General features: G+C 29.6%; 2 protein-coding genes across 5 annotated transcripts in view; one reads left to right on the top strand and one right to left on the bottom strand.

Annotated features, from left to right (window-relative positions):
* Nucleotides 1-4,303, top strand: part of LOC132939767 (uncharacterized) — a 36,267-nt gene extending 31,964 nt beyond the window's left edge. For both annotated transcript variants that reach the window (XM_061007120.1, XM_061007121.1), the window contains exon 2: nt 3,778-4,303. In XM_061007120.1, coding sequence (XP_060863103.1) covers nt 3,778-4,116 — 339 coding nt within the window. In that variant the 3' untranslated portion in view covers nt 4,117-4,303. The remainder of the gene's footprint in view (nt 1-3,777) is intronic.
* On the bottom strand, nt 4,280-22,287 carry LOC132939764 (multidrug resistance-associated protein 1-like). Of its 3 annotated transcripts, XM_061007116.1 has the most exons (29): nt 22,088-22,287; nt 21,736-21,912; nt 20,078-20,203; nt 19,844-19,981; nt 19,645-19,767; nt 19,378-19,568; nt 16,674-16,883; nt 16,436-16,613; nt 16,030-16,350; nt 15,833-15,970; nt 15,089-15,235; nt 14,047-14,131; nt 13,779-13,975; nt 13,519-13,695; nt 13,276-13,443; nt 13,020-13,203; nt 12,482-12,575; nt 12,315-12,408; nt 12,001-12,220; nt 10,419-10,639; nt 9,359-9,448; nt 9,075-9,274; nt 7,948-8,074; nt 7,786-7,884; nt 7,571-7,720; nt 7,348-7,506; nt 6,101-6,267; nt 4,827-5,021; nt 4,280-4,748 (listed from the first exon to the last, which is right to left on the bottom strand). In XM_061007116.1, exons 1-29 carry the CDS (start codon nt 22,130-22,132, stop codon nt 4,634-4,636), a joined length of 4,536 nt encoding a protein of 1,511 aa, XP_060863099.1. In that variant the 5' UTR covers nt 22,133-22,287; the 3' UTR covers nt 4,280-4,633. The 3 variants fall into 3 exon arrangements, with proteins under 3 accessions (XP_060863099.1, XP_060863100.1, XP_060863101.1); XM_061007117.1 differs by lacking the exons at nt 19,844-19,981; nt 20,078-20,203; nt 21,736-21,912; nt 22,088-22,287 and having other exon boundaries at nt 19,378-19,587; nt 19,645-19,762; XM_061007118.1 differs by lacking the exons at nt 19,378-19,568; nt 19,645-19,767; nt 19,844-19,981; ... (1 more) ...; nt 21,736-21,912; nt 22,088-22,287 and adding an exon at nt 18,088-19,021.
* Between the last annotated feature and the right edge of the window lie 4,572 nt (nt 22,288-26,859).

The following is a 26,859-nucleotide window of genomic DNA, read 5'->3' as shown; positions in this document are numbered from 1 at the left end:
TTTAATATTTTTCAACTGCTATTAGAACGATATATCAGGAGCCTTATATTAAATTTTCACGCTTTTTTACCCAACAAATAAAATGTTATTGATATTTATAAAAAAAAAACTAAAAAAATTTAAAACTGACAATGTCCGTAAACAGCTCAAAAAGAGTCAAATTATTTTCAAAATTTTATCGTGTATAGAAAATACTAATATAAAAATTTAGTGAAATTTTCAAGTATCTACAGTCATACGTTGTTTTATTACAACAAAATACGAAAATCGTTACACGAGAAATCGAGTGAATATCAAATGTTGTAAAAATATGTATTTCAAACGCTCATAAAAATTTAATTTGACTTTCTTGTAGACATTTTTTTTTTTTGATAAAGCTAGACCAACTTATGGATAATCTTGTATTACATTTTCAAATCTTAGATTAGAAAAAGAAAAATTTTTATGAATTCTCATCTCAAAATAATTTGATAATTTTCGTAATTTCTCCGTATTTTGTCAACTTTCAATGCTTATGAATAAAAACTGTGACTAAGGATTTTTAATTTTTTTCATCTGCTTTTGAAACAATAACCTAGGAGCCTTCTATTAAATTTTCAAGTTTTTTTACTCAACAGATAAAATTTTATTGATATTTATAGAAAAAAAAAAACTAAAAAAATGGAAACTGAAAATGTCCGTAAACAGCTCAAAATAAGTCAAAATATTTGGAAAATGTTATGGTGTATAGGAAATGCAATTATAAACATTCAGTCAAAATTTCATGTCCCAACGGTCATTTGTTTTAGAGTTACACCAAAAACCAAAATCGATTTTCTCAAAAACAGATTTTGCGTAAAAATTCCCGTTTTTCCTTAATTTTTCTTTTGTTTTTCACATCGCTTTTGAAAACTACTGGGAAATGTTTACTTTTGTCTCCCCAAAGTGCCAACAAGATTCACTTTCCTATCAGAAAAACTACTGTTGAAGAAAATCCAAGCATTTTTACTGTCCTAAAAGGTGATGAGTGATGACAGACACAAAAAAAAAAAAAATTAAAAATTAAAAAAACATTACAATTATAATTTACATTATAAAACCAATACATTCATCGCTTCGCTCAGAATCTAAAATGGATACAAGTCAGATGTGGTTTAATCGAAGCGATTTTTAACATTTGTATTTTCAGCAGAAGTACCAATAAACGAAAATATTTTAATATTATATCTTTATAAAAAAATCAATTTTGGAAATACTAAAAATAGCTTCGATTAAAACATAGTTAACTTGATAGGTAATGAATCAAAACATCCGTTTGTCTAACTGAAGTCATACAGTTTTGTCGAGCGATATTATCATATTTTATATTGTTTTAAGGCCCCTGCAAACCCTTTACATTTTTCATCAAAAAAACCTTTGCGATACTGACAAAAATTAAGGTTATAATAGGCCCTTCTAACTTTAAGACTCGGAGATGTAAAATTTCATGTTTTTAATGGCAAAATAAAACTTTAAAAAAAATTGAAATTTTGAATTTTGCTCTTTTAGACCTTTTTTGATTTGTATACTGTTTTACAATTAAAATTGTTTATTATACTTTACATCTCATCCCTTACCAAATTATATGATAGTGATATATTAGCTGTTATTGATTTAATTATTAAAATTAATTAATACTTCAATAATAGTATCAATCACTATATGATAGCCGATAGGTAATGAAAACTTTTGAAACTTTTGAGCCTTACATCTCTGGTTCTAGTGGTTCGATTTAAAAAATATGTTAAACATTTTTGATTCGATAAAGAAATTTAATTTGCTTTGGTTTGAGCATATTATATTCATTATTTATAATAGTTTTTAATATATTTAATATAAAAAAATTAAATATTAATAAAATGTAAAATGTTTATTCCTTTCAAGAAATTGCTTAAATTTTAAAAGTCCTCCGACCGATGCAAAGTAATCTTGTTTATGCATTCAGACATCTTTACATTTATTGGAACTACCATTGGAAGTACTTACATTTTTATCAGGCGTATATAATATATTTCACGTCCATTAATAAATTGATTTTGAATATTTTGATCTATCAACTGAATGACAACAGTGAACATAATAAAATCCATTAACTGTCCCACCTTCTAGTACGGAAGTGCGTTGATAACAAAAAAACCATTAAAGGGTATCAATACCGACCGTTTTTGAAAAATTTAATATAGGCAATATGTTAAGTTACCAAAATAACGTCATATTAATTTGCCTACATTTTTCTCCTGATAACGATAGTGATCTCAAACCAACTGCAAATAAAAATAACGCCTGAAAAACCACGTGTAGACAACACAACATTGGGAAAAATTGAAAACCCCGAGAACTATGCTCGGCAGGTTTCGAGTATACCTCCGACCACGTCACCTTAATGGATGTTTTAAATTCGAGTACAATGATATAAAATTATTGCATATTATAATTCCGATTCTGATCCGCGTAATATTTTTCAAAGATATTGTATAACTATTATTTATATCAAAATTATTAGCAATATAAATTTCGATTAGTAGTGTACTAGTGTGGTATAATATTATGTTGTAAATAAAATCAACCAATAAATTAATATTATTCGCAATTTATGCGTTCTCGTATAAATGTTTGTTTCGGAATACCTACACCCGAAATTATCGTTTAAGGGGCAACATTTAGGCAATTTTTATTCTTGTCTTAGCCGCCCGGGATCTATGTTTAGTAGTTGTAAATGATTATTTGGGCAAATGAAATTGAATGTGGGTACCACTATCGTACGCGGTACAATTTAGGTATATGTGAATAACTCGATAACAATATATAACAATATAAAATTCCCCATACGAATTTTCCGACAACTTTTTTTTTTTTTCATTTAAAAATATATATTTACAATCTATACGACAAGGTATATAAAGTAAGTGTGGTGACATAAAATAACATTAATTGTAGAGTAGGAAGGCTCCCAGTAGTGCCACCTGTCAAGAAATGGATATTGATTCTGAAAAAGTAATTGAAATCAGCAGAAAAATGTCTGTAGATCGTACTTTTTGTTTTTAATATGAATTTTAATTTGAATTATGATTTGAAGTTCACTATATTGTGATACAGTTCACATTAAAAATAAATTAATTTTTACAAAGTGATCGGTACGACATAATTATAGACAGTTTTCAGCACAGTTCAATTTTCTTTTCAGAATCAATATAGGACAACGTAACCTAACTTTAATTTTGTTAAAACTTAAGGTCTTTTGATCTCAAAATGACGACAGTAACAACTAGCAAGGCCCCTTAAGTACTGATCCTACAGTCGAATTACACGCTTCCTACAAAATCAGCTGGGAACACACGAGTATTATAATTTATAATAATAATTATAAATTGTGTCAGTTATAAAAATAATACCCTGTTAAAAATCTCATAAGATCTGATTTTTTGTTGAATTTTGAAAACGATAGCTCATTTGCTTTTTTATGCCAATGCTGTAATTGTAAATTGTCGCGCTTGATACCGCATTCAAGTCTAACTGTAAAGTAATAATAATTATCGGACATTGTGGACAACGGCGTGCAATGAATAATTTTTTCCAAAAAAAGTCCGAAGTCCCCCAAAACTCTTATTAGTAATAAGTTATTACACATCATAATATATATTCAGCTAATCTACTGATGATCGCTTGCAAACCCAGTCCACCACATCGCACGCCACTGAAAAATATATTTTTCCAAACACGTAATTTAATGTGTTTTCTGTACCTTGATTCGCCCCACAGGTGGCCGGAGTCAGTAACCTGGGTGATGCGCTGGTGCAAGCCAACTCCAAAGGGTTTCCGGCAGACCTGCTGTACAGCGTGGCCGGGCTGGAGGGCCGTTCGGGCAACGACAAGGCGCTTTTGGCCACGGCCCTGGAATCGCCGAAGGTGCAGCAGGACGCGCGGAAGGCAGCCGTAGAGTACGCGGTCAAGGACCTGCCGACGAGCCGCGAGAACACGGACGGATACTGCTCGTACTCGTGGCTGAGATGGTTGCCGTTCATGGATTGCGAGGTGGCGGCCACCGAGGTCCGACAGGCTATTCAACTGGTCAACCACAAGCGTAACTGTATGCGGTGAACAAGAGTCGAGCGCACAAAAACATAATAATACAAATATTTATAAAAACGAACGTTTTGGCACAATTGTTTATTTTTTTATTTACACAAAATACGATAGTCATATATTTTATAATTTGTATTTTTTTTTTGATGATATACGAATATTAGTCGTTGTGTCAATAAAACGTACCACACTAAACACAATATTATGCTGAAACTTTTTAAAATTCTAATATAGGTACGCAACCGTTTTTTAACACGAATACAAGACCAAATAAACAACAAGTTAATACATTACATAGGCACATATTATACTTATAAGTTATAACATAACACGAACGATTAGTATAACAAAGACAGAATTCGATTGGGCACGCTTCGCCCTGCAGTGCAGGTTATAATATGTGGACACGTCGTTCGAAATAATTATTATGATGTGACATTTTCATAAATTATCTGACAAGATATTACGACATATTTAGTAAAATTATCTTAAGGGTATAGAACCTAAGTGTTGCACCGTTGTCCGAACATCGTTATGGCGCTAGACCTACATCCTTTGCCATCGAATAGAAAACCGACGATTTGTCTCGTACCAAATTGGCAGGTGAGTCGTATTCGATCATGAAACCATTGTCCAACACAATTACCCTGCACGGGAACAATGAATTCAATATATAAATTATATCCAAAAACTCTGTTCCACATTATTTTGTTTAGTTTAAGTACTTGTCAGAATCCATAATGGTGTTCAGACGATGAGCGATCGTCAACACTGTGCAGTCTTTGAATTCCGATCGTATGGTTGCTTGTATGAGATTGTCTGTTTCCAAATCGATTGACGCCGTCGCTTCGTCTAACACTAATATTTTTGTCTTCTTCAACAATGCTCTCGCCAAACACACTAGTTGTCTTTGGCCCACACTGAAACACAATATTTTATTTAATGATTATATAGATCATAATAATACATTGTTAATTCTTAATATTGACCTGAATATAATTATCAATGTATATATTTTTTTTAGATTCTGAGTGGAGCGATTTTTCTTCAACTATGTATTTTCTGATAGGAAAGTGAATCTAGTTGGCATTTTGGGCGGTCAAAAGTAAAAATGTCCAAGAAGTTTTCAAAAGCGCCGGAAAAAACCGAAAAAAAATTAAGGAAAAACAGGAATTTTTCAAGCCTGGACATAAACGAGTTAAAAAGTAAAAGTTAAGTTAAAAGTTAAGTTAATTTTAACTTTTAACTTTTACTTTACTTACCATATTAAGAAGACGCATCTGCGTGTGTTGTAACAGTCTTACACACATACGACTTAGCAAATTTTAGTTCGCTAGTTCCAATAGAGTGCTATTTCATACGTATATCTCTATAAAAATTAAAATATCGTAAGATACCAACGACAGAACACAGATTGTGTGACTTAAAACTTAAAAGTTCAATTAACTCTAATATCAAAACTAACAGCACTCTATTGAAACTAGCGAACGAAAATTTGCTATGTCGTATGTACGGACTACGGATACAACACTGCGGGTTAGACGTCTTCTTAATAATGAGTAATAACTAATAACAGTCCAAATATAATATAAAATACCCTAGACTGACAAACCATCTCCGCTCAGAATCGTTTTTGGTATATAATGATATTATATCATTAAATGAAAATTTAATACCATCCATGATATCGACCCACTTGTAATCTATTGTACAGCAGTGCGACATCCACTTAGCCGCTTTTTTGCTAATTTGTTTACTGTTTATAAACCACTGGCCACTGCTTAATGTGTATGCCAGATAATAGTATATTATATTATATAAACTTAAGTGCAGATAATATCGGTTTAAATATCACGTCCATAAGTCTAGCAAAAATATTAGAATCTTCGGATGACACTTTACAACAATTTATTGTTTTTATTTGTAAATGAGCCCCACGCAACGATTGATTTTGAAAAATTAAAAATAAATAATTACATTAACTATTGTTTAAAATTACCTTAAATTTTCTCCTCCTTCAGACACTTCATAATCCAAACCACTAGCCAGCCCCCCAACATATGCTTTTAAGTGGACAAGTGTTAGGGCACTCCACAGCTGTGCGTCCGTATTACTATTAGTTGGATCCAAATTCATTCTCAATGTACCAGAAAACAATACTGGATCCTATTAAAAAAAATTAATTTATTAGTTTTTTTTCAACCTACTGTGATGATATTCACATTATTACGCCACAAATCTTCATAACTTAATACCAAAGGCATTAACTATATCATTCTTAAAAATAATACAATAACTGTACCATGTACCATTGTCCATTTTATAATAATCATGATATAAACAACAAGGCATGGTCGTAACTTTTTGGCAGTCACATACGTCCGATGAGCACGTCGAAGCAACGCGTAGTGTATAGTCATAATAATTTAATAACCATATGATATTACGGGTAAGCAAGTGACGTATTGCGCGAACTTGAACCAAATCTGGACTTTTGCGATCATACAATGTTGTTTGTATCATGATAATAGTCAAAGTTATGTATAACATTTAATACCCATTTAATATATTTTGACATTAATATCATAAAATGTGCAATAACCTATGTACTGTTTAAATAAATAAAAATAGTGTGGAATCGAACAACAATTACGAAAGATCAATGATTTAAGTGGCATCCAAATCATTCACGACAGTCAGTCAGTAGTCAGCCCTCAGCAGCCTGACCGGTACTTGAACATCTAAGTCTACTCCCAAGGGACAAGACCGCTAACGGAATACGTGGCGCGCTCTTATTCCGTTTACATGCGTTACAGTTTCATCGTCGCGATCGACGTTCCCAATGTCGACACAGCTAAGACGTATTACGCTCACCGCACTAGCTAGAGGCCGTGTTAAAATTAATATTTTTCTAAAAACATTTTAAAATCAACAAAACATCACTTAATCTTCAAACAAACACTCCAATAATCAGAAAAAAACACAGGATGTGAAGAAAATTTCAGCAAGATTATCAACATGCCCTATTTATAAATCGGTACTCACTACCCCTAGATACGTAAATACGTATAATAATAATAATAATAATAATAAAATAAATGCTTTAATAGATAGTAAAAATAAGGTAAAGAAAGTCGACATTCTAAGCCTCATAATTTATATTTTATTAAAAGTACTTAACTAATTTCATCAACGTGCAAGCATATTTTTGATTCATTACACTATCGATAATGTCTGAATAATTACCTGAGGAATAATTGTGAGATGGTTACGTAACGTATGCAATCCAATTTTAGATATATCAACGCCATCGATAAGAATTGATCCTTCGGAAGCTTCGACGATACGGAATAAACTAAGAGTCAAAGACGATTTTCCGGCTCCGGTACGCCCAACTATTCCCACCTTAATGTCTTTAATTTAGTAACTTGGTTCTACCAGCACATTTTTTATATTCCCCCATAATTACCTTTTGGCCTCCTTCCACTAAAAAATCTAAACCTTTTAATACTAAATCTAAACTTTCACGGTAACGAAGTTTAAGGTTCTGAAATTGTATTTCTCCCCTAGTAGGCCATTCACTGGGTGGCTGAGTTGATGGTACTTCCCATGGAGCTTCCTAAAAAGTAAAAATAAATATTTGTATATGATCAACAAAATAAATAATATTTTATTAAATATTACTTGAGGTGTTTCTGCATATTCTTTAATACGCTCAACGGCCACAATATTAGTTTCGACATCAGAAGTCACTCTTACCAACAGATTGAGTAATTGTGTGATCTTAATAAGAAAAAATTTAATTTAAGAAAACTTATTCTCTATTTTAAATAAGTATATTCATACCTGTAGAGCATAACTGACGGACAAACCAACAATACCTGGACTTATTGTATCTCTTCCCAATACTGAGAACATCGATGCGAAGAAAATAATAAAATTACCAATTGTTTCTACCCTTAAAGCTATCCATCTAAGATAAAATCAAACTAATATATTATTCGTTGACTCCTAAAACCGCACACTTTTGATAAGTTAAAACCGCACACTTTTGGTAGGTTAAAACCACACAGTTTCTAAAACTGTTGTATCCAAAAACCACACACTTATGATTTTGACCCCAAAAACATCTTAACTATAATACTTTATAAATTATAATGTATATATATATATGTATAATTTATAATTTATTATTTATTCAAACAAAAAAAATTTAGTTATATATATTCAAATTCAAAAAAAATTAAACAAGTGCTCCTAAAAAAAATACTATTTTATTAAAAATCAAAAATATTACTATTATGTATTTACTAACTTGTTTTTGTTTTTCAATTGGACGGACAATATTTACACTCCCTTATGGAACTTTTTAACCACTATGATAATATATGTGTACGGTGTACCTACACAAGACTGACTTTAAACATGTTAGCATTATTATTGCATATATATCTTATTATCTTATCCGTTATTTAGCACTAAAAATAGTGTGTGGTTTTTGGACGCAACCATTTTATTACACACTATTATATCCATTGTTTAAAGGGGTGACGGATGGGGACGGAGTCCCCTTCTTATTTAAGGCAAGATTATGCCTCTTTAATTTAAGTCATAAAAGTCAAAGGGGGGAGGGAAGGAACGATTAATATGAAATGTATTAATGTTATATTAAAAATATAAATTAGTTTTTATTTGTCTTTTTAATGAAATATATAAAATTAAAACGACTTTATGTTTTTATAGACAACTAGGTGTGTAGTAGAAAAAAATAATGGAAGTTTAGAACCCATCGGCTTCTCAAAAGTTAAAACAGATTGGTTGGATATAGACTTAGGTAAGAACTCAGGAACACACCTAAATTGTTGTTGATTATAGTACCCTTTCAAAACCGTTCCCGCTTTAACCACTGATTGTACTACATAATATCAGTACTTAGGATATGTGATAAATGATTATCAGGAATAATAATATACCTATCGGCAACGATTTTTGGGTAATAACAAGACTGGTTCAAATCCACTATTTGTTCGGTTTGAAGTGTGAATTTAGATTGTGCACCATAAGCACGAATCGATGTAGCCCCTGCAATCGTTTCGCTAAAATGTGAATAAATTGGTGAACGAGAAATAGACTCGAGTCTTTTCAGTTGACTCGAAGTCACAACGAAAAATCTCTAAATAAAAGTTAAAATATCGGTTAAATCTTAAAATAATTTTCAGAAATTTGAAAAATATTATTATTAATGTTAAATAGGTACCTGTATGATGTAATAAATTATAGCAATAGGAATAATAATCACTGTAAATATAGGTGTACTATAACTGATAACGATCAAAGTAGCAATGACCTGAAACAAAAGAATTATAATAATTTTTTTTTATATTTTTAAACTAAATAAATTAGATTATTCATTTTGTATGTTATGATATGACATTTTTTTTTTTTTCCGTTTGAACCGACAGCAGAGGAGGATCTGTGTGAACACTACTACTCCTCAATGATATGACATTTATGCGACATGCACACACAAGCTTATCATATTTTAGTGTTAGTAGATATAAAAATAATATACGCAAGAAGTGAATCATAACGTTTATATTTCAATAAAATCATTACTATTAGATCTAAATAAATATGTATTTCATTATATGTATTACCTCGTATAAGACAAGCATAATATCAATGGATGTTAAACATGTGAGAAAGTTGATTGATTTAATGCTTTATTTTTTATTTAAATCCCTATGTTCATTCAATGGTACAATAATATTTTCTTATGTATTATTTTTTCATATTATAGTTGCTACGTATTCCAACTGAAGTTAGGTCGTGTCTAATATACTGAGTTCATATATATATAATTTATTATTATATACATTTTTTTTTGTATCAAATTCTTTAAAAATTGAAATGATGACATAGTTTATAAATATACAGGTATATTCAAATTATAAATTATGAATTGTCTTAAATTTTCATCTTTTTTTTTATTGTTGGAATTATTAGTATTTATATTTTCACATACATTATCACATGTACCATCAACATTTTATAATTCGATTGATAAACAAATTCTCATAGATATTATTTTACTGAATTAATTATATGGTTTTATTTATATGAAATATACTTTAATTAATATTCCTACAACATTTGATCGGTGTAAGTGGTATAACATATTAATATAATATAGTACTTGTATTCAGTATTGTATCTTGTATTTAGGGTATTTTCAAATATTTTGGACTTACAACGATATACGAGCTATACACAAAGCATATTTTTGTTATGTGTATAAAATTTAAATATAAATTTACCGAAACTGTAACTTGTATACGTAATTTAATCAATAATGGTAATACATTATCAATGGTATCAATGTCCTTAGATAATCTGTTCAATATACGTCCAACAGGTGTTGTATCAAACAGGCTTAGTGGATTCTTAAAGATGCGTGCGTTGATCAATTTATATAACTTTTCAGCAGCAAGTATTGTGCCCAACGAAAAAGTTATTGATGATGCTATCGATGAAAAAACTAAAAAAAAAAAATGTAATTATCATAAATACACAAATTAAATAAGAAAAGAAGAGAAAAAAAATAGCAAGAATATTTTGATGAGATAATACATTTAAAGAGTAATAATATTATAAAAATAAACACAGTTTAAATGCACATACAATTTATTATATAATATATAATATTCTATATCAACTTATAATTTATAAATATTTAAATTATCAACAAATATTATGTGCACAATCAGGCTTTTTATGGTAAAAATTGTATAATCGGCAATTTTTTGGAATCCAATCTCTATCACCAAACTTACATTCCTACGACACTGTTAGGTCATAATTCATAAATTTACTTTTTCTTCAATTGCAAAAAAAAAAAACATAATATATTTATTAAAATTCTTCAAAAATGTACGGTTTCGGATTTTAGGTGTATCTAGATTGCATATCCAAGACGCCGTGTTACCATAATAATATATATAATATATGATTAAAATGCACAAAATATATCCGTAAGTCGTAAGTAGGTACTATAATACTGGAAAATTGTAAATTATGTAATATAATTTATTATATTATGTATTTTATGTAATATTATACATGTCAAACAATATAAATAATAATATAATTCGACGGTGTTTTGTTGAAATTGCGTAACCCTCAAAAAATCAAAATCGAATTTTTGGTATCAATATTTTCAAAAAAATTAGGAGCATTATCTGTAAAAAAAAGTTTATTGGATAAAAAATATGTTCAACTGATAAAAATTATACTGAATGGAGGCGTCCTTTTAATAAAATAAAAGTAAAACAAAAGTATGTAAAAAGGGTATTTTCCACACAAATATATGTAAAATAAAATGTATACTGAACATGTTAAAAGGGCGTTTATCAAAAATTTTTAGTTATTTGGTTATGATTTATCATAAGAAGGGAGTTCAAGAATCGGATGTATAAAAGGGCACGTACCACGACTATTATCACTTTGAATGATAATAAATATAATTCGCATACATTTAACCATTAGAATGACAACTTTTTATCAAATTATCAACATGTGTACTGTATGAATTTATATTCGAGATTGACCGATTTCAACGGTATCATTTTTAAAAACATTATTTATTTTAGTCCCTCCTGAACAATTTCAATTATGTGGGTTGCACCATTTCAACAAAACACGGTCGATATGTATTAAGAGTATCTTTGTTAATATCAAAAAGATAAAATCTAAAAAAAAGTCATAATCATGAATGCTCAAAAAAATGGAAATGAATAGATAAAACTAAACCTGGTATAGAAACTTAATGCTAAGTTAAAATGAGATCAAAAGCTTATTTATGTACTTTTACATTTATAAAATTTTAATGTTTAAACTTACTTTGACCAAAGCCAAGTAGTCCGTAAACTGTTAAGTGCATAAACCTTTTACTATCATTTTCGGTTTCACGAGTTAGTGAACTATCATCATTAGACCATATTGACAGCCAGATGCTCGATAATATATGAAAACCTTGGTATATAAATGTTAATAAAACTGAAGTTATGCAAAAAATAGTTCCAGATGACTTAATATACTGAGTGTAAATATCCCATTTGACCTAAAACTCATTTATATAAAAAAAAAATTATTGTTGAAAATACCTATACAATTATATATTTGGTTTGTATATTTATTTAAAACCCTAAACATACATAACCGGTTTCTGCTTTCTCTAATTCAATAAGTTTGGCTTTTTCTTCCATCATAGGTAGAGGAACTGGTTTATTTGAATCAATAGATAGTTGCCTAAATATTTTTAATTAATTACTATTAATGAGTTTGTTATTAGATTTATTATTATAATTATTATTTTTATTACCTTTGCATTGAAGAATTTGAATTCTTATCACTTTGCTGAATAACATATTTTTCTTTTAAATCGGCAGGTACGTCTTCTAATAACTTATTAATTACTAAAAAAAATTTAAAAATTTAAAGTTCAAAGTAAAGTTATCCAAATTTTATTTTGTATCTTAATTAAATTAAAAATTGTACATGTTTGGTATTAATTTGAAATTAAAAAACATTAATAACTTATTTATTTAATTTCATATCATTATGATTAAATTATTTTATAATTTGTTCTTGAGAATTGTACATTATAATTGTACCGATATCATAGTAGTATTTAACTTTATAAACATGGAAAATTATTAATATGATTATTATTATTAAAGCAACATTATATAGTATATATTATGAATTTATTTAAGTAATTTGTATTTAAAAACTCTGGTTAGCAGAACAAGAATTAAATTAAGTTCAAAACTTAATCTTAATTTTTAATTTGTTTATGCACAGACTTGCCAAAGCGCGAAGCTGCATTCAACATACAATAGGTAATATGAATATATTACCTATTTCATCAACTTTATTTTCATTTTGTTCCTGCATGTGCAAAAATAAGAAATCAGCAAAATCTCCTCTTTTATCTATCAATTCTTTATATGTTCCAGACTCTGATACTTGTCCATCTTTCATTACCACAATTAAATCGACTTCTCTGAGATAAGTTATACTATGAGTGACCAAAATTCGTGTCTTTGAAATAAAAATAATAATTTGATATGTTATAAATAAATATTACGCTAATTAAGTATAGAAAATGTTTACTTTTTTTCGCAACAATCCTGTAGGTCCAATAACGTGTTCAAAAATATGTTTACCAACATTTGAATCAACAGCGCTTAATGGGTCATCTAAAAAATAGATGTCACTCTCTTTATAAACTGCTCTTGCCAAACTTACTCTTTGTTTTTGGCCTCCACTTAAATTGATACCCTATAAAATTATTAATTTCATATAGGTACCTATACAAATAATAGTTTTTAAATATGGTATATACTATATAGAAACCTTTTCACCAATTTCTGTGTCATCACCTGCTGGAAGCATTTGGAAGTCAGCTTTCAATGCACATGCATCAATGACATTTTTATAAACTCTATTATCAAATGTTTGGCCAAACAATATATTATTCTTAAGTGATGTATTTTGTATCCAAGCTTGCTGTGGTACATATGCTATAGATCCCTAAACAGTATATTATTATTCTTATTATTTTTCTTATTCAAATTAAACAAATTACATTTATTAATAGTTGTGGGTACACTGACTTTCGTGTTAGCTCTACCAGAAATCTTTCCCATTTCACCAAGGAAAGCTGACACCAAAGAACTCTTTCCAGAACCAACAGTACCCACTACAGCAACCAATTTTCCAGTTGAAACTCGTAAATTGATGTTTGATAATGTTGGTGCATCAGTTGGGTCACCCCAAGTGAATGTACCGTTTTCAATTACAAGAGGATCCTCTACAAATCAAAAATAATTAATTAAATTAAAATAAAATAAAAAGTCATCTGTATTATAAAATGTCATATACTTTCATCAGAATCATGAGTGACGGAATCTGGATCCAATTCTTCAGCGTTCATAAACTTATTTATTCGCTTTACAGATACACTTGTCTATAACATTTTAATAGTATATACTTAAATATGAACACTGAATAATTAATTACGGTGATTCATACAATATGCGAGATGATGCAATATACATTTTACATATTATACATACGCATTAGGTATATACATAAATGTCTTATACACACACTCACCAAGTTCGGACACTCTAAAAAACGAAACAAATGCTCTACCACCGTTACTTACGTTGCAGCGTTCAATATAAAATCATAGACGTATCGTGATACCTTACCGTAACGTTTAATTGATACACACCAATATAGGGAAAGTAACTTAGGAAGTTATTAAATAAAGATCGTACTATATAACAAACAGAAAAAATCTAAACGCAAGCCAGTTTTTCCGTTAAATCCTCCAAGACACATCGTCCACACCAGTATGCACTTCGACAATATTATTACCATTCAAGCGAATGCGTTCACACGTGTATATTGTATATATATTGGGTCATTCGAGCATCCTGTATGGTCGTACAATTAATTATCTCTCATTATAAGCAAAATAATCAATTTGGTAATATTATGTATCTTCACCAAACCTAATATTATACACTCCACTCCTTATTTACTTAACCATATATAATATAATGTACAATACAACTATACAACTACATAAACCCATAGACCCTAGTTTCATATTACAGAAACACGCCCTAAATCACTCAGATATACGGTCTAGTAACATGGGGTTGTAGAACCAACTCTACTCCAAAGGACGCAGACAACTGCTCTCGAACACCATATTCGGACGAGTTATCAACCCCCTGCAGTACACATCGTATTTTACGCATTTTCCTACTATATCCTTTGGAAAATATTTATATTTATATTATTTAATAGTATAATATTAATTCTTTCTCTTTATTTATTCTACTACAAAATAAAAAGGCTTTCAAACAATAGTAATTTATTCACTTATTACGATGCTAGGCAGAAAACTTACTTCAACTATATTTGACACCAACCTTGGTAACAAGGATAATGGATAACGTAAAAGGTAGAATAATGATAGAGAAACAAAAGCTGTTTCTGCATCCAATATATGGTTATCATCGGATAAAACATAAACTGAATATGTTAATAATGATACCTAAATATAATAAAATAGCATATATTATTAAATAATTATTGGACAGATAAATAAAAAAAAATTACCAATATATAAAATATAAATACATTATAAAAATATTATAATTATTATCATGTATGCCGATGACCGTAAATTGCAGTAGTTATAAGTAGGTATTTAAAGATATAACATTAACTATATCAATATTTGAACTACAACCACCCTAGAATTATTGAACTACCATTCAATAATCATGCAATTTGTGCTAAGGTGTTCATTTAAATGTTACCCATATTTAAGTAAACAAAAACGTGGTCATATGAATGTGAATTAAAAAAATATTATGAACTTTTAATTAAGATTTTTTTTTTTGGTTTAACAATGGAACGCCTGTGATCCTACCTATCACTATGAAAATACAGAATTATTACATGGTTAATTCTAAAAGATAATTTGTCCTAAAAAGTAGTATTTAAAGTTATTGTTATAGACATTTAATATAAGTATAAGTTTGTTTTTGTAGTAATTTCCATATTTTGTTAAATCACTATATTACAAGTTTATAACAAAGGTGTATAAAATTTTAAAATGTATATAAAAAAGATAATAATTTCATACCAGAAGTGGTGCACAAGTCCAAATAAATGAAGTAGCTGCATTAAAATAAACAGTACTGCGAAGAACATTTGTTTCTTTTCTTCGAATATCCAACACTTTTTGTTCAAAACAAGGTTCCCAGGCATATAATTTTAAGACCTGACAAATAAATATGTAAAAATGAATTATGTTCATTATTGTGTGCACAATAATATTACTTTAATTCCCGACAAAATTTCGTTCATTAATTTAAGTCTTTGATCTTTGTTTGTCATTTGTTTGTCCTGAAGTTTCATTGATTTATTAGCCACAGCACCGTTTATTGGTATTAATAATATCATCACAAATATTCCAGCAAGTACACTTGGTCCTAATAGCTGCCACAAAAAGTACACAGCAAGAAAAATTTGGAGTGGTGCAGACCAAATAAAATTCAATAAAGGTATCAGATCAATAAATCTATGCGCGTCTACTGCCATTAAATTAACTATTTCACCTGTTGTGAATGATTTTCTTGCCATGGTTGAAAGTCTTAAAGTCTAAAAAAAATTGAAAATAAATATTAGAACGCAATTATTATGAACTATATTAACTGTAAACACAAATGGCTACTTAAGTGTTTACCTTTCGATAGATGGCCAAAGTAAGTGCAGTGCGAACACGCATACCAACGAGATACATACGATGAAAGTGCTGAGTGAATATTAACGTTTGCAACATTGCTGTCATCATCAAAAGAAAAATATAAAAATATCCTCTCCATAAAGGCTCTGTCGAATTTCCAACAAAACTTATCAAATACCTAAAAAAAATACTTATTTATAACTTTGTGTGTAGACTATAATATTAATTAAATACTTACTTAAGTACTTGAGGGCTGACAAAAATTAAACAATCCACAATTAATCTTAAAAATGATCCAAACAAAAATGTACTACCAAATGATTTACACAAAACAGGAAGAATTGATACTTTGTATTGGTTTTTAAGTGAATATTTTGCGGGCGATAATTCGATTATACTCACATCAGGTTTATTTTTAACGGAAGCTACGTTTTTACTAACTTTTAATCTGTGAAGTATATTATATTTTAGTTATTACACAAACCCTATTAACTATAATAATAAAAATTATAATTATATGACATTGTTTAAACATTTTAAAAAGAGATTAAAAGGTTTCGATTTTTGGTACTACGAATTTTTTCTTCAGACGACTCACAAACCTACTATAAATACAAAAAAATTGAAACTGATAATGGACAAAACACAATCTTTATCAAAACCCATAAAAACCTAACAGCAGTGAGTGCTGTCATGGGACCTCCAGTAGCAATGAAGTTTCTTTTTCAACAAATATTATAGATTACAAATACATTTTAGCAGAACCATTCAAAATAAAATTAATTATCAATGAGTAAATGTGAAAAATAAATGAAAATGAAAGTTATTATTATTACTATTTAATTCCTATTATATTAATCATATTCAACAATCGAAAATTCAGGCCTGTGATAACTGAAATATAATACGTATGTTTGTGATGTAGTTTATTCCAAATATCTTAAAAATACTGCATCGATAGCGGTATCATCTCTCGTTGTAGATTCTGCTGGATTATTTATCATATGTAAATTGAATGTGTCCATAAGGATAGTATTAAAAGTTTCCGATTTCTTATCATTAAAATTGATGTTAAGGTCACCAAATTGTTATAATTTACAAATTATAATAATAAATACATAATATGCAGATCTTATTACGCTGTTTCAAATCATCGCGTTATACGCGTTTTCTATTACCTAGTCTATACCACAAACGACGCACGAAAAAATGCAATCACGGCAAAGGTAAAGCACTATATTATAGGGATACATGCAACAATCAGATTATTCTACGAAAACAATTTCATGAAATAAAAATAGATGTATATAAGATGCAACCAAAAGTTTATGTTTTGTAAACACCGTGGTATAGATTTTAGTGTCTGGTTGTGCATGGAATACACGTGATATACGCGCCCAGCACTTTTGAGGATTTCCAAATTTTCTCCCGACACTATGAGGATTCCCACTTTACGGCCTGCTGGACGGAAAAAGTTCGCTTTCCAACGCTTCCACCGCGGTCACAAACTAAACTTTCGGTGCAGGCGTGACAACAAATATATTACATACGTACAATTCAATACTTATATATTTTATTAATTATAGTAATTATTATATTATCAATATACGCAAGATATATATAATCAATCTACAACCGTCACTACAACTTACCGCTCCCGCTTTTTTTTTGTTCCATCCTACTGATCGATCTAATAAATAATAATGCGATAATATTTCCGAAAACTGATGTGAATTCGTTAGAATGTCTATTTGAGATCAGTCAATCCACATTTTAAGATTTCTGATTTAAATTCCAAATAAATCCCGAATAATCAACGTTTGAAAATTCCGAAAATTCAAAATATTCAAGCTAAATTTATAGATGTTGGAGTGGGAGGGAGAGTGAAATTGGAAAAAGTGAACTGTCCAATCTTAAGTAGACATAATAAAGAATTCAAATCAGTTTTAAAAAGTATTATCGCATTATTAGATCAATCAGTATGATGGAATAAAAATTGGATGTTTTGGCTAAAATAACTGTTTAATATATTATAAATTATAGTATTTCGCCAGGAACGTTTTTTCCCGGCCAGCCCGCATCGTGCCATAAAAAACTTCGTTTCAAAAAGTCAAAGTAATGCGGACCAACTAGCAAGCTAACAACGAACTTAACATAATATTAGAATAAGCAAAACAAATATTCAACGATAACTCCAGCAATATTAAAATCAAATTTACACATTTTAAAGCTATAATTGAAAACGCACAAAGTTACAGCGATAAGCAAGAACTATAAAACTATGCAACTACTATAAAATCGAACCAAATCACCTAATTAAAATAATTGAACATTCGTACCCGGCTATCAACAGCAAAGCTATTAAAAACTGACTAAATCGATAATCAAATGCCCTTTTCGAATTAAATACATACATCTACAGTGAACACGACCATTTAGACCATCTACAATAATTAACACTAACAACCAAGATAAACGAAGAACAAAGGGAAAAAACATAATAATAACAAACAAACCTATACGAAATAATTGGACCCGACTGTCAGCCAGAAAAAGTCACGTCATTCCTAAGGACTATCAAAATGCAGAAATACATTTAGAATTAAATAGTTATAATAGTCACAATTTCCTCCATACGAATGTAACCAAATCGTTACCAAAAATAAAATATATACATAATGTAATAATTTATAAAGCTAATGGTAGATATCGTTGAAGCTATAATTATCGATAAAAAAAAAATAATTAATAATATTTACATGGCATTGTTTTAACATTTTAAAAAGAGATTAAGATGTTTAGGTCTTTTGGTTCTATGAACCAATGATCTGAAAAAAGTAACTGCCAATAATTATGTTAAACATACAATATAATATTAAGTACTTAAAAATATTTTCATTTATTACAATCATAATAATTCCTAATAAATACTTAGTACTTACATCGCTTTAATTAATGAACGTTCCCAATGTTTATCAAAGACTGAAACTACTTCTTGTGAACTATCGTCATAGTTCATATTCCATAAACTTTTGGATTCTATGGGGCGCTTGTAGCCAGACCAAGCAAATGAGTCAAACCATGAAAATAATACCTTCGATGGAAATGATGCTTTCATCTCAGGACATGGTACCTAGAAATGTATTAGGTAACTGCACAGATATGTGTGTAAACAATTGATAAATACGAATATATGTTGGAAAATGTACCTGGATGGGTTCATAGTCAGATTTCCTAGGTTCAGCATCGGCAAAGAAACTTAGAACAAACTCTATTAAGATAATATGGTAGTAAACCATATAACTTATAAATGGATAATTATTAAATGGTACCTGATCGGAAGAAAAATAATTATGCGCTTTAAATAATATACAAGTATTGATAATAAGTAATAATTTATCTTCTTACATCATACGATGCTAATCGTAGTTCCGTTCGATATTGAACCACTCCAAAAAATGCCAAGAATAACCAAAACAGAAATATTAGCCCAGATGACCTTAACCCTCTAGCTCGATTGGTACAAATTAAGATTGTGACAAATCCCTGTAAATCAATTCATAAACATAATATAGGTAGGTAACGAAATTGTGTAATCGGATATGATGTAGTACAAAAATATTTTGATATCAAAATACTTACAAATGTTATTAGTTTAACAAGTGGTGAATAGATATCTACACCAAATACATCCATCCCCAATAAATATCGAATTGTTGCATATACAATATCGAATATTGATATAATACATAATATAGATATACCAGCCTATAAAATGATAATAAAATATTCAAATATCAAATACCAAAAAAAAATTACAAAATAAAAATAGATGAATATGCAATACGTACAAACAGAATAATTATAACTCATTTCATAACAATGTCTAGGAGTTACTAACCTATAGGAGTGCCGGTTATGTCTTGGAGGACTACACATATCTTATTTTAACAGTTTTTTTTGGCTACAATATGAACTATACTTATGAGAAACACTGTTTTAAAATTTCAATCTTTAGCTATTACAAATAAATATTTTATAATTTTTTTAACTACAAAAGAGTTTACAAATTTTAGTTATTTTGTTATTTTGATGAATAATGTTAAAAATTTAAATTTATGGTTTAAATGTTTATATTATATAAAAAAAAAAGTTCTTATGTATCTCTAATAATTTATTCTACTATTATAACAACTATTGCTGAATCTTATATTGAAGCATGTATCAAGCTTTTTGACCAAGCAAAACATTTATAGAAAAAAACTGTAAACATTCAAATTTCAAGTTTCTATAAGTCGCTCAAAATTAGCAAACATTTAATAAACCTTTTAAAAAAATCAGAAAACATATATTTCGTAAGCATTTTAAATATCTTTGGTTATTCATTTTTGAGTAACACAAAAATAATTTTAAAAAAAAAACATAAAAATTCCTATTTTTCTCATATTATTTTTATTTTTCACAACGCTTATAAAAATTACAGAGAATTTTATATTTTTACTTCTTAGACCAGCAATAACCAATTTTCTACCAGAAAATATTTGTTAAGTTAAAATTCGAGAAAAAGCATTTTTTCGACTACTTTTTGTGAACATCGTAACACAAAATTTAAAAATATATACATACATTTATTGTAAAATAAATATAACCATCGCTTAGCTGACAATCTTAAGTTTTAGTTTAAATATAAAAATATTATTCAATACACTAGTCAATAATATTTTATATCTTCAGAAATAAGGATGTCGAACATGTGCGATTTAAATATAATACCTGCTTATACTATAATATTAGACAATTTTACTATGAAAAACGTAGAATAATATGTTTATCTGCCCAACTACGTATAGGTACCAGGTATATTAGCATACTGTAAATTATATTTTTACTTTTTCAAAAGGAACTTTTCTTACATATTATATATTATATAGACATAGAATAAGTACATTTTAAGTTTATTTTGCATTCACGTAAGAAATAAGCATATTTATAATGATGTTTTAATAAGTACAACAACTTTAATTTACAAACTTTAGAAGTAGGAAAATTTCAAATTTTCAATGATTGTAATTTTACAATTTAAATTACTTCTCAAAATATATGTATTATGTACATAATATTTGATATATTTAATAGAGTTATCAAACTATTTTGCGGATATATTCTGTAGAAATTATCCAAAGCAAATAATGGTAATTCGAGTATGCATAATCATAATATTCATATTTGTTAGTATATCCAAATAAAAAGTTCTAGCTATGTCAGAAACACTTAAAAGACCCGAAGAAAAAAAAACATACCACTTTCGTCATATTGAGCCTGTTCCATGGTATGTCTTTGTATTTACTATTCACCAAGTAATAGATCTCTAGTGGAGAGAAAAGCCACAAAAACAGGCACGGTGCCCAGACTAGAAAGGTCTTTTCAAAACATGGCGTGACATCAGGATCGGTGGTATTCCAGGACAAGTTCCAGTCCTAAAAATACGAGACCAATGATTCAATAATATTTGTTGTCGACGTCTACACATCGGTGATATTGTATTTTAAACATAAACAATAATGTCTTAAAATTATATATTTACATATTCTTTTAATGGGACGAGTTGCCGAAGTCGACCACTAAAAATCGGCACAAAAACCCGAGACTTACCCAAAATGTCGATCCGCAAAATCTGTCCATACCGGATAATTCCATTGGAATCTCCGTGTGAACAAACTACGACGATACAATAATATTGTAATATATTGCTGTTTATTAGACACGAAGACGTTCAATGACGATAGTGAAATTATTATGTTTAGCCGGTTAAATCGGCGAGTGAGCGTAAACGTAAATACGTACTCGTTGCATACACGTTTTGACGGGACTGACCATCAACAGAAATATTAATTATCATAATTAATTAATTATCTATGGTACCGACCTAGCCGCACGACGCTGCAACCGGTAGCGATAACGCTCATTATCAGAGACAATATGAGTTGGTATGTATATATTATCTTTATTCATAATTATATATATACAGTGCCAACCTAACAAACACATAATCGAACCTATAAAAAACAACTTGCAACCTCTATACTCTATAGTGTATAATAGGTACTACTTGAACTGCCTACATCGATTTTTCTTTCGTTGTTTTATAATGATGTGGGAATATTTTTATGTCTGTTACCACATTTTGGAGCAGTAAAAGTTCTTCAATTATCAATTAATTGTAAATTAATTAATTAAATGTAATGACCATGGATTAAAGCTTCTGTCGCTATTAAAGACATGGATAGGACATAACGTATTCATTATGTGTTAGTTTTGCGGTCCAACATAGATAAATAATTGAGGCCGTTTGTTTAAATTTTTGTAAAGTATGATTATATCTATAAGATAATCAGGTAATCAAGTTAGGTATACTTATTTGGCCTCAATTTGTATAATTTTATTCATCACTGATAAGACGTTATGTCCTATCCATGTTTTTATTATCGATGGTAATAGCTAGTAGAAAATTTGATTTATTTGGAACTTTGGGAAGTAAAAAGTAAATAGGTATTTCCCATAGTACCTACTTTATAAAACAATAGAGGAGTACAAAAAAAATTACTTAAAATCAGTAATATTAACTCAAGAATAGTTTTCGACAAATCGATAATGATTCTGCTGTAGTTCAAAAATAAGTAATCGTTAAATCCTTCACATTTTCACTGAACATTAATTAATTGGGGGATGGAGTGGCCGAGTGGACTAAGGCGTCGGTTGCGACGCAGCTGACCCGAGTTCGATACCTTGGTCGCGGGCGGCATATTTCTTCGGGCAAGTCACGGTGTCCGGAGAACAAGTGCCGCAATCCCCCACCCGGGCATGGCAGATACCTACAGGTGCCCAAATTAAAAATTCTGCCAAAACAAATCAAGTGTAAAACAAATCTACAGTACCCCCCCCCCGCCTACAGTACCACAGTCGAAGCCTTAAACCTAAAAAAAAAAAAAATTAATTAATTTTGATTTCCTATACAAAATAACATTAAAAAATATATTTTACTTTTTTTCGTTTTATATATGATAATAATATTATGTTTGTTTTGCACATAAAAAAGCATCAACATTTAATTCAATATTCCTTATAACCAGTGCTCGGAACTTTATAGTATAATATGCATAATATATTATTTTATAAAAAATATAAATTTTAAGGTATAGTTATAAAAAAAAATATTTTTAAATCATAAATATTTTATTTATATATTTTTTTTGATGATTTGGAGCTGTTATACTACATATATTCCCGGAATCCTAAATTTAAAAAAATAGAATTTATCGAATACAGCGATTATTAAATAATGTTAGGTATTAATTAGTATGTATCCAACATTCCAACATATTTACACCACACATTTTTTCATAGTATTTACAATAATAAAGTACTGCATTGATGCAGGTACCCCAACGGGTTATGATTGGTTCTGGAAGTAAAGGGATCTCCAGTGCGTAATTTTTGAAAATTTGTATACGTGGAGGTGTTTTTTTAAATATTTTTTTACGATTTTATGAACAGTACCAAACTGATTTCGTACTTCCTCCAAAACTCTATGGAGGCCATGAGCAGCACATGTACCATTTTAGAGTAGAATGCGTTCAAATAGATTTCCCACACTTAATCATATACGGTACTATTTATTTGTAAACCATTTAATTTACAATATTCAATTATTGAAAACTTGTTTATTTTTGTTGATTTCTAAAATGCTTTAACATACAATTCATTTATATACTCAAAATCTTTAAATAATATGCAAAATCATATAAATTTAGTAAAACATGCAAAAATATGCAACTTAAATTATTGTATTTCAATAGTATGGTTCATGAAACGAATTTGTATCGAATCATATTTGAAATATGCAGCTTCCTGAGAAAGATCCAAATGCATTAAGCTCCGAGCCCTGCTCATAACTCTTAAGTTATACTTATAGGCACGAGTGTGTGATAATATACCTGCCGCGGAGACAACTGATGATGATAATAAATACGATCCTGCGGCCTCAGGCCGAAATTAGAGTTTCGAAGACGTAAATTAAAAAATATTGAGTGAAAAAAATACCCCCTCACCCCGTCCCGAGCAAGGTAACTATGTTATTTTACACTCTCGTGCCGTAGGTACATAATGGGTAAATCCTGAAAATTCCAAAAATCGTGGCTTCAGCCATCTCCCCACCGTAATAAACCTACGGCACCATAACACGTAAATCCTGGAAATCTCAAAAACCATGGCTACGACTGTTTTCCCCAATATATTGTACGGCTAATAACATCAATAATAATAATAATAATAATACACTGGTAGCCGGTAGGGTACCTTAATCCGGGCCGAGGAGTCCGACTTCGAACAATATAATTATAGTTATATATATTATAGTTATTACACATTGCGACAAGTCATTGGTTTACGCCACGCGCTGGTTTCGGTTGCTATAATAATAATAATAATAATAATAAAAATATGTATCGTCATAGGCACCTATCCGATTTTAGTAAGTTTTGAGACTTATCTAGATAGAAAATTATTATTATTATTATTTCTCATCTATTATCTTATTTAGATAACTATTGAGACATTTATCTATTGGTTATCTTAGATGATATCTCATTTACTCATTTTATTTAAATCATATTCATTTTTCATGAATAATATTATTTATTCTTTTTACAACACTACCCAATTAGTACATAATATTAGCATAATACTGAATTATTATTGACTTTCAGTTACTGTTGAGCTTAGGATTATGTTTGCCAAGACAATAGAATTTAACGCCACCGCCAACGCAGGTGTGGGGATCTTAAAACGCCTAAACGTTTACCTTAACCTTACGTTATCCTTACTGCCTTCTTGACCTTTTTAGTATAAACATAGAATGAATTAAAACTGTTCTTATTGTTAATAATTATTATTTTTGTAAATTACATAATAACTACGATTTTTTTTTCAATAATTTTTTACTAATTCTTATATTAATTTGTTATGCCTAAATGATAATATACAATTAATAAAGTATAGCAAAAAAGTTTTACTGACAGAACTGTTCGTTTTGGACTTCTTTAATCTGGAAAAAAATTATTTCCATGGTACGTAAATATTTATTATTTTCAGGTTTAGTTTATTTATTTATGTCTCTAAAATTTCAAATTCAAAATCAAAATCATGAAATCCTAAAAATAAAATTAAATGTAATAAAAATAACAACTTTACAATTTAAAAGTGGTATTAAGAATGATTGAATGGACTACAACATTGTTAGTGCATCGGAGCAGAATACTTAATCCTGATGCAGGCCAACGCCAAAGGGTTTCCGGCAGGACCTGCTCGGGCAACAAGGCGCTGCTAGCCGCGGCCCTGGAATCGCCGAAGGTGCAGCAGGACGCGCGGAAGGCAGCCAAGGTCAAGGACCTGCCGACGAGTCGCGAGAAAACGGACGGATACTGCTCGTACTCGTGGCTGAGAAGGTTGCCGATCATGGACTGCGAGGCGGCGACCACTGAGGTCCGACAGTCTATTCAACCGGTCAACCACTAGCGTAACTGTGTGCGGTGAACTAGTTCGAGCGCACAATAACATAATAATTAAAATATTTATAAAAACCAATGTTTTGGCAAAATTGTTTATTTTTTTATTTACACAAGTGAAGTAGGTACTTAACTATATTTTTAAACAATATAAAACATTTCAAATAAAAACTGGTATAAAATAAAAATAACTTCTTTAATAATAATTATAGTAAAAAAAATATTACCTTATAACAATTAAAAATTTAATAGTTACATTTTTAGAATGAATTATAAAAAAACTAATTTTAATGATATTATTGTGATTTGTGCTTATCAATATGATAAAGTTCACCACACGCTGCAGCGATGGCCGTAAAATTCTTTTGTCTTGGCGGTGCCACCCTGGTGGCGGTAAAATTGTGTCCACCTTCACACAATGTGTGATAAACCCAGTGTGGTAACGTCACGGACAAACATGACTAAGATATACAGGACTGGACACGATAAGGCCGGGGAGGGGGGGGGGGGGGTAGTAGAAGGCCGGTCCTCTAGTATATCTTAGGCCGGGTTGCATAAACGTTCTGTAACGACTTACAGATCTGTAAGTGCGTTGACGGCTCTATAAATAAAATTAGGCATTGCTTGAACGCTCGGTAAAGTTACCCGTGGCTCTGTAAATTATCGGCTACCGGACCTGTAAACTGCAGATATGATTTTAGTAACTACCTTAGATCATATACAATGGAAAGAGCTACTTTAATCATTGGCTGTGTCCAACATAACCCCCCACTTATTAGTTATTGTATAGTGATTGTTGGCGAAACGCATGCGTATAAACGCGTTGTTCCTTGAAATTAAATAGGTGGTGGGGATGGAATG

The sequence above is a fragment of the Metopolophium dirhodum genome, chromosome 2 (genome assembly GCF_019925205.1).
Source record: "Metopolophium dirhodum isolate CAU chromosome 2, ASM1992520v1, whole genome shotgun sequence".
In the NCBI taxonomy this organism is placed as follows: Eukaryota; Metazoa; Arthropoda; class Insecta; order Hemiptera; family Aphididae; genus Metopolophium; species Metopolophium dirhodum.
This window is presented reverse-complemented; position numbering and strand designations above follow the sequence as displayed.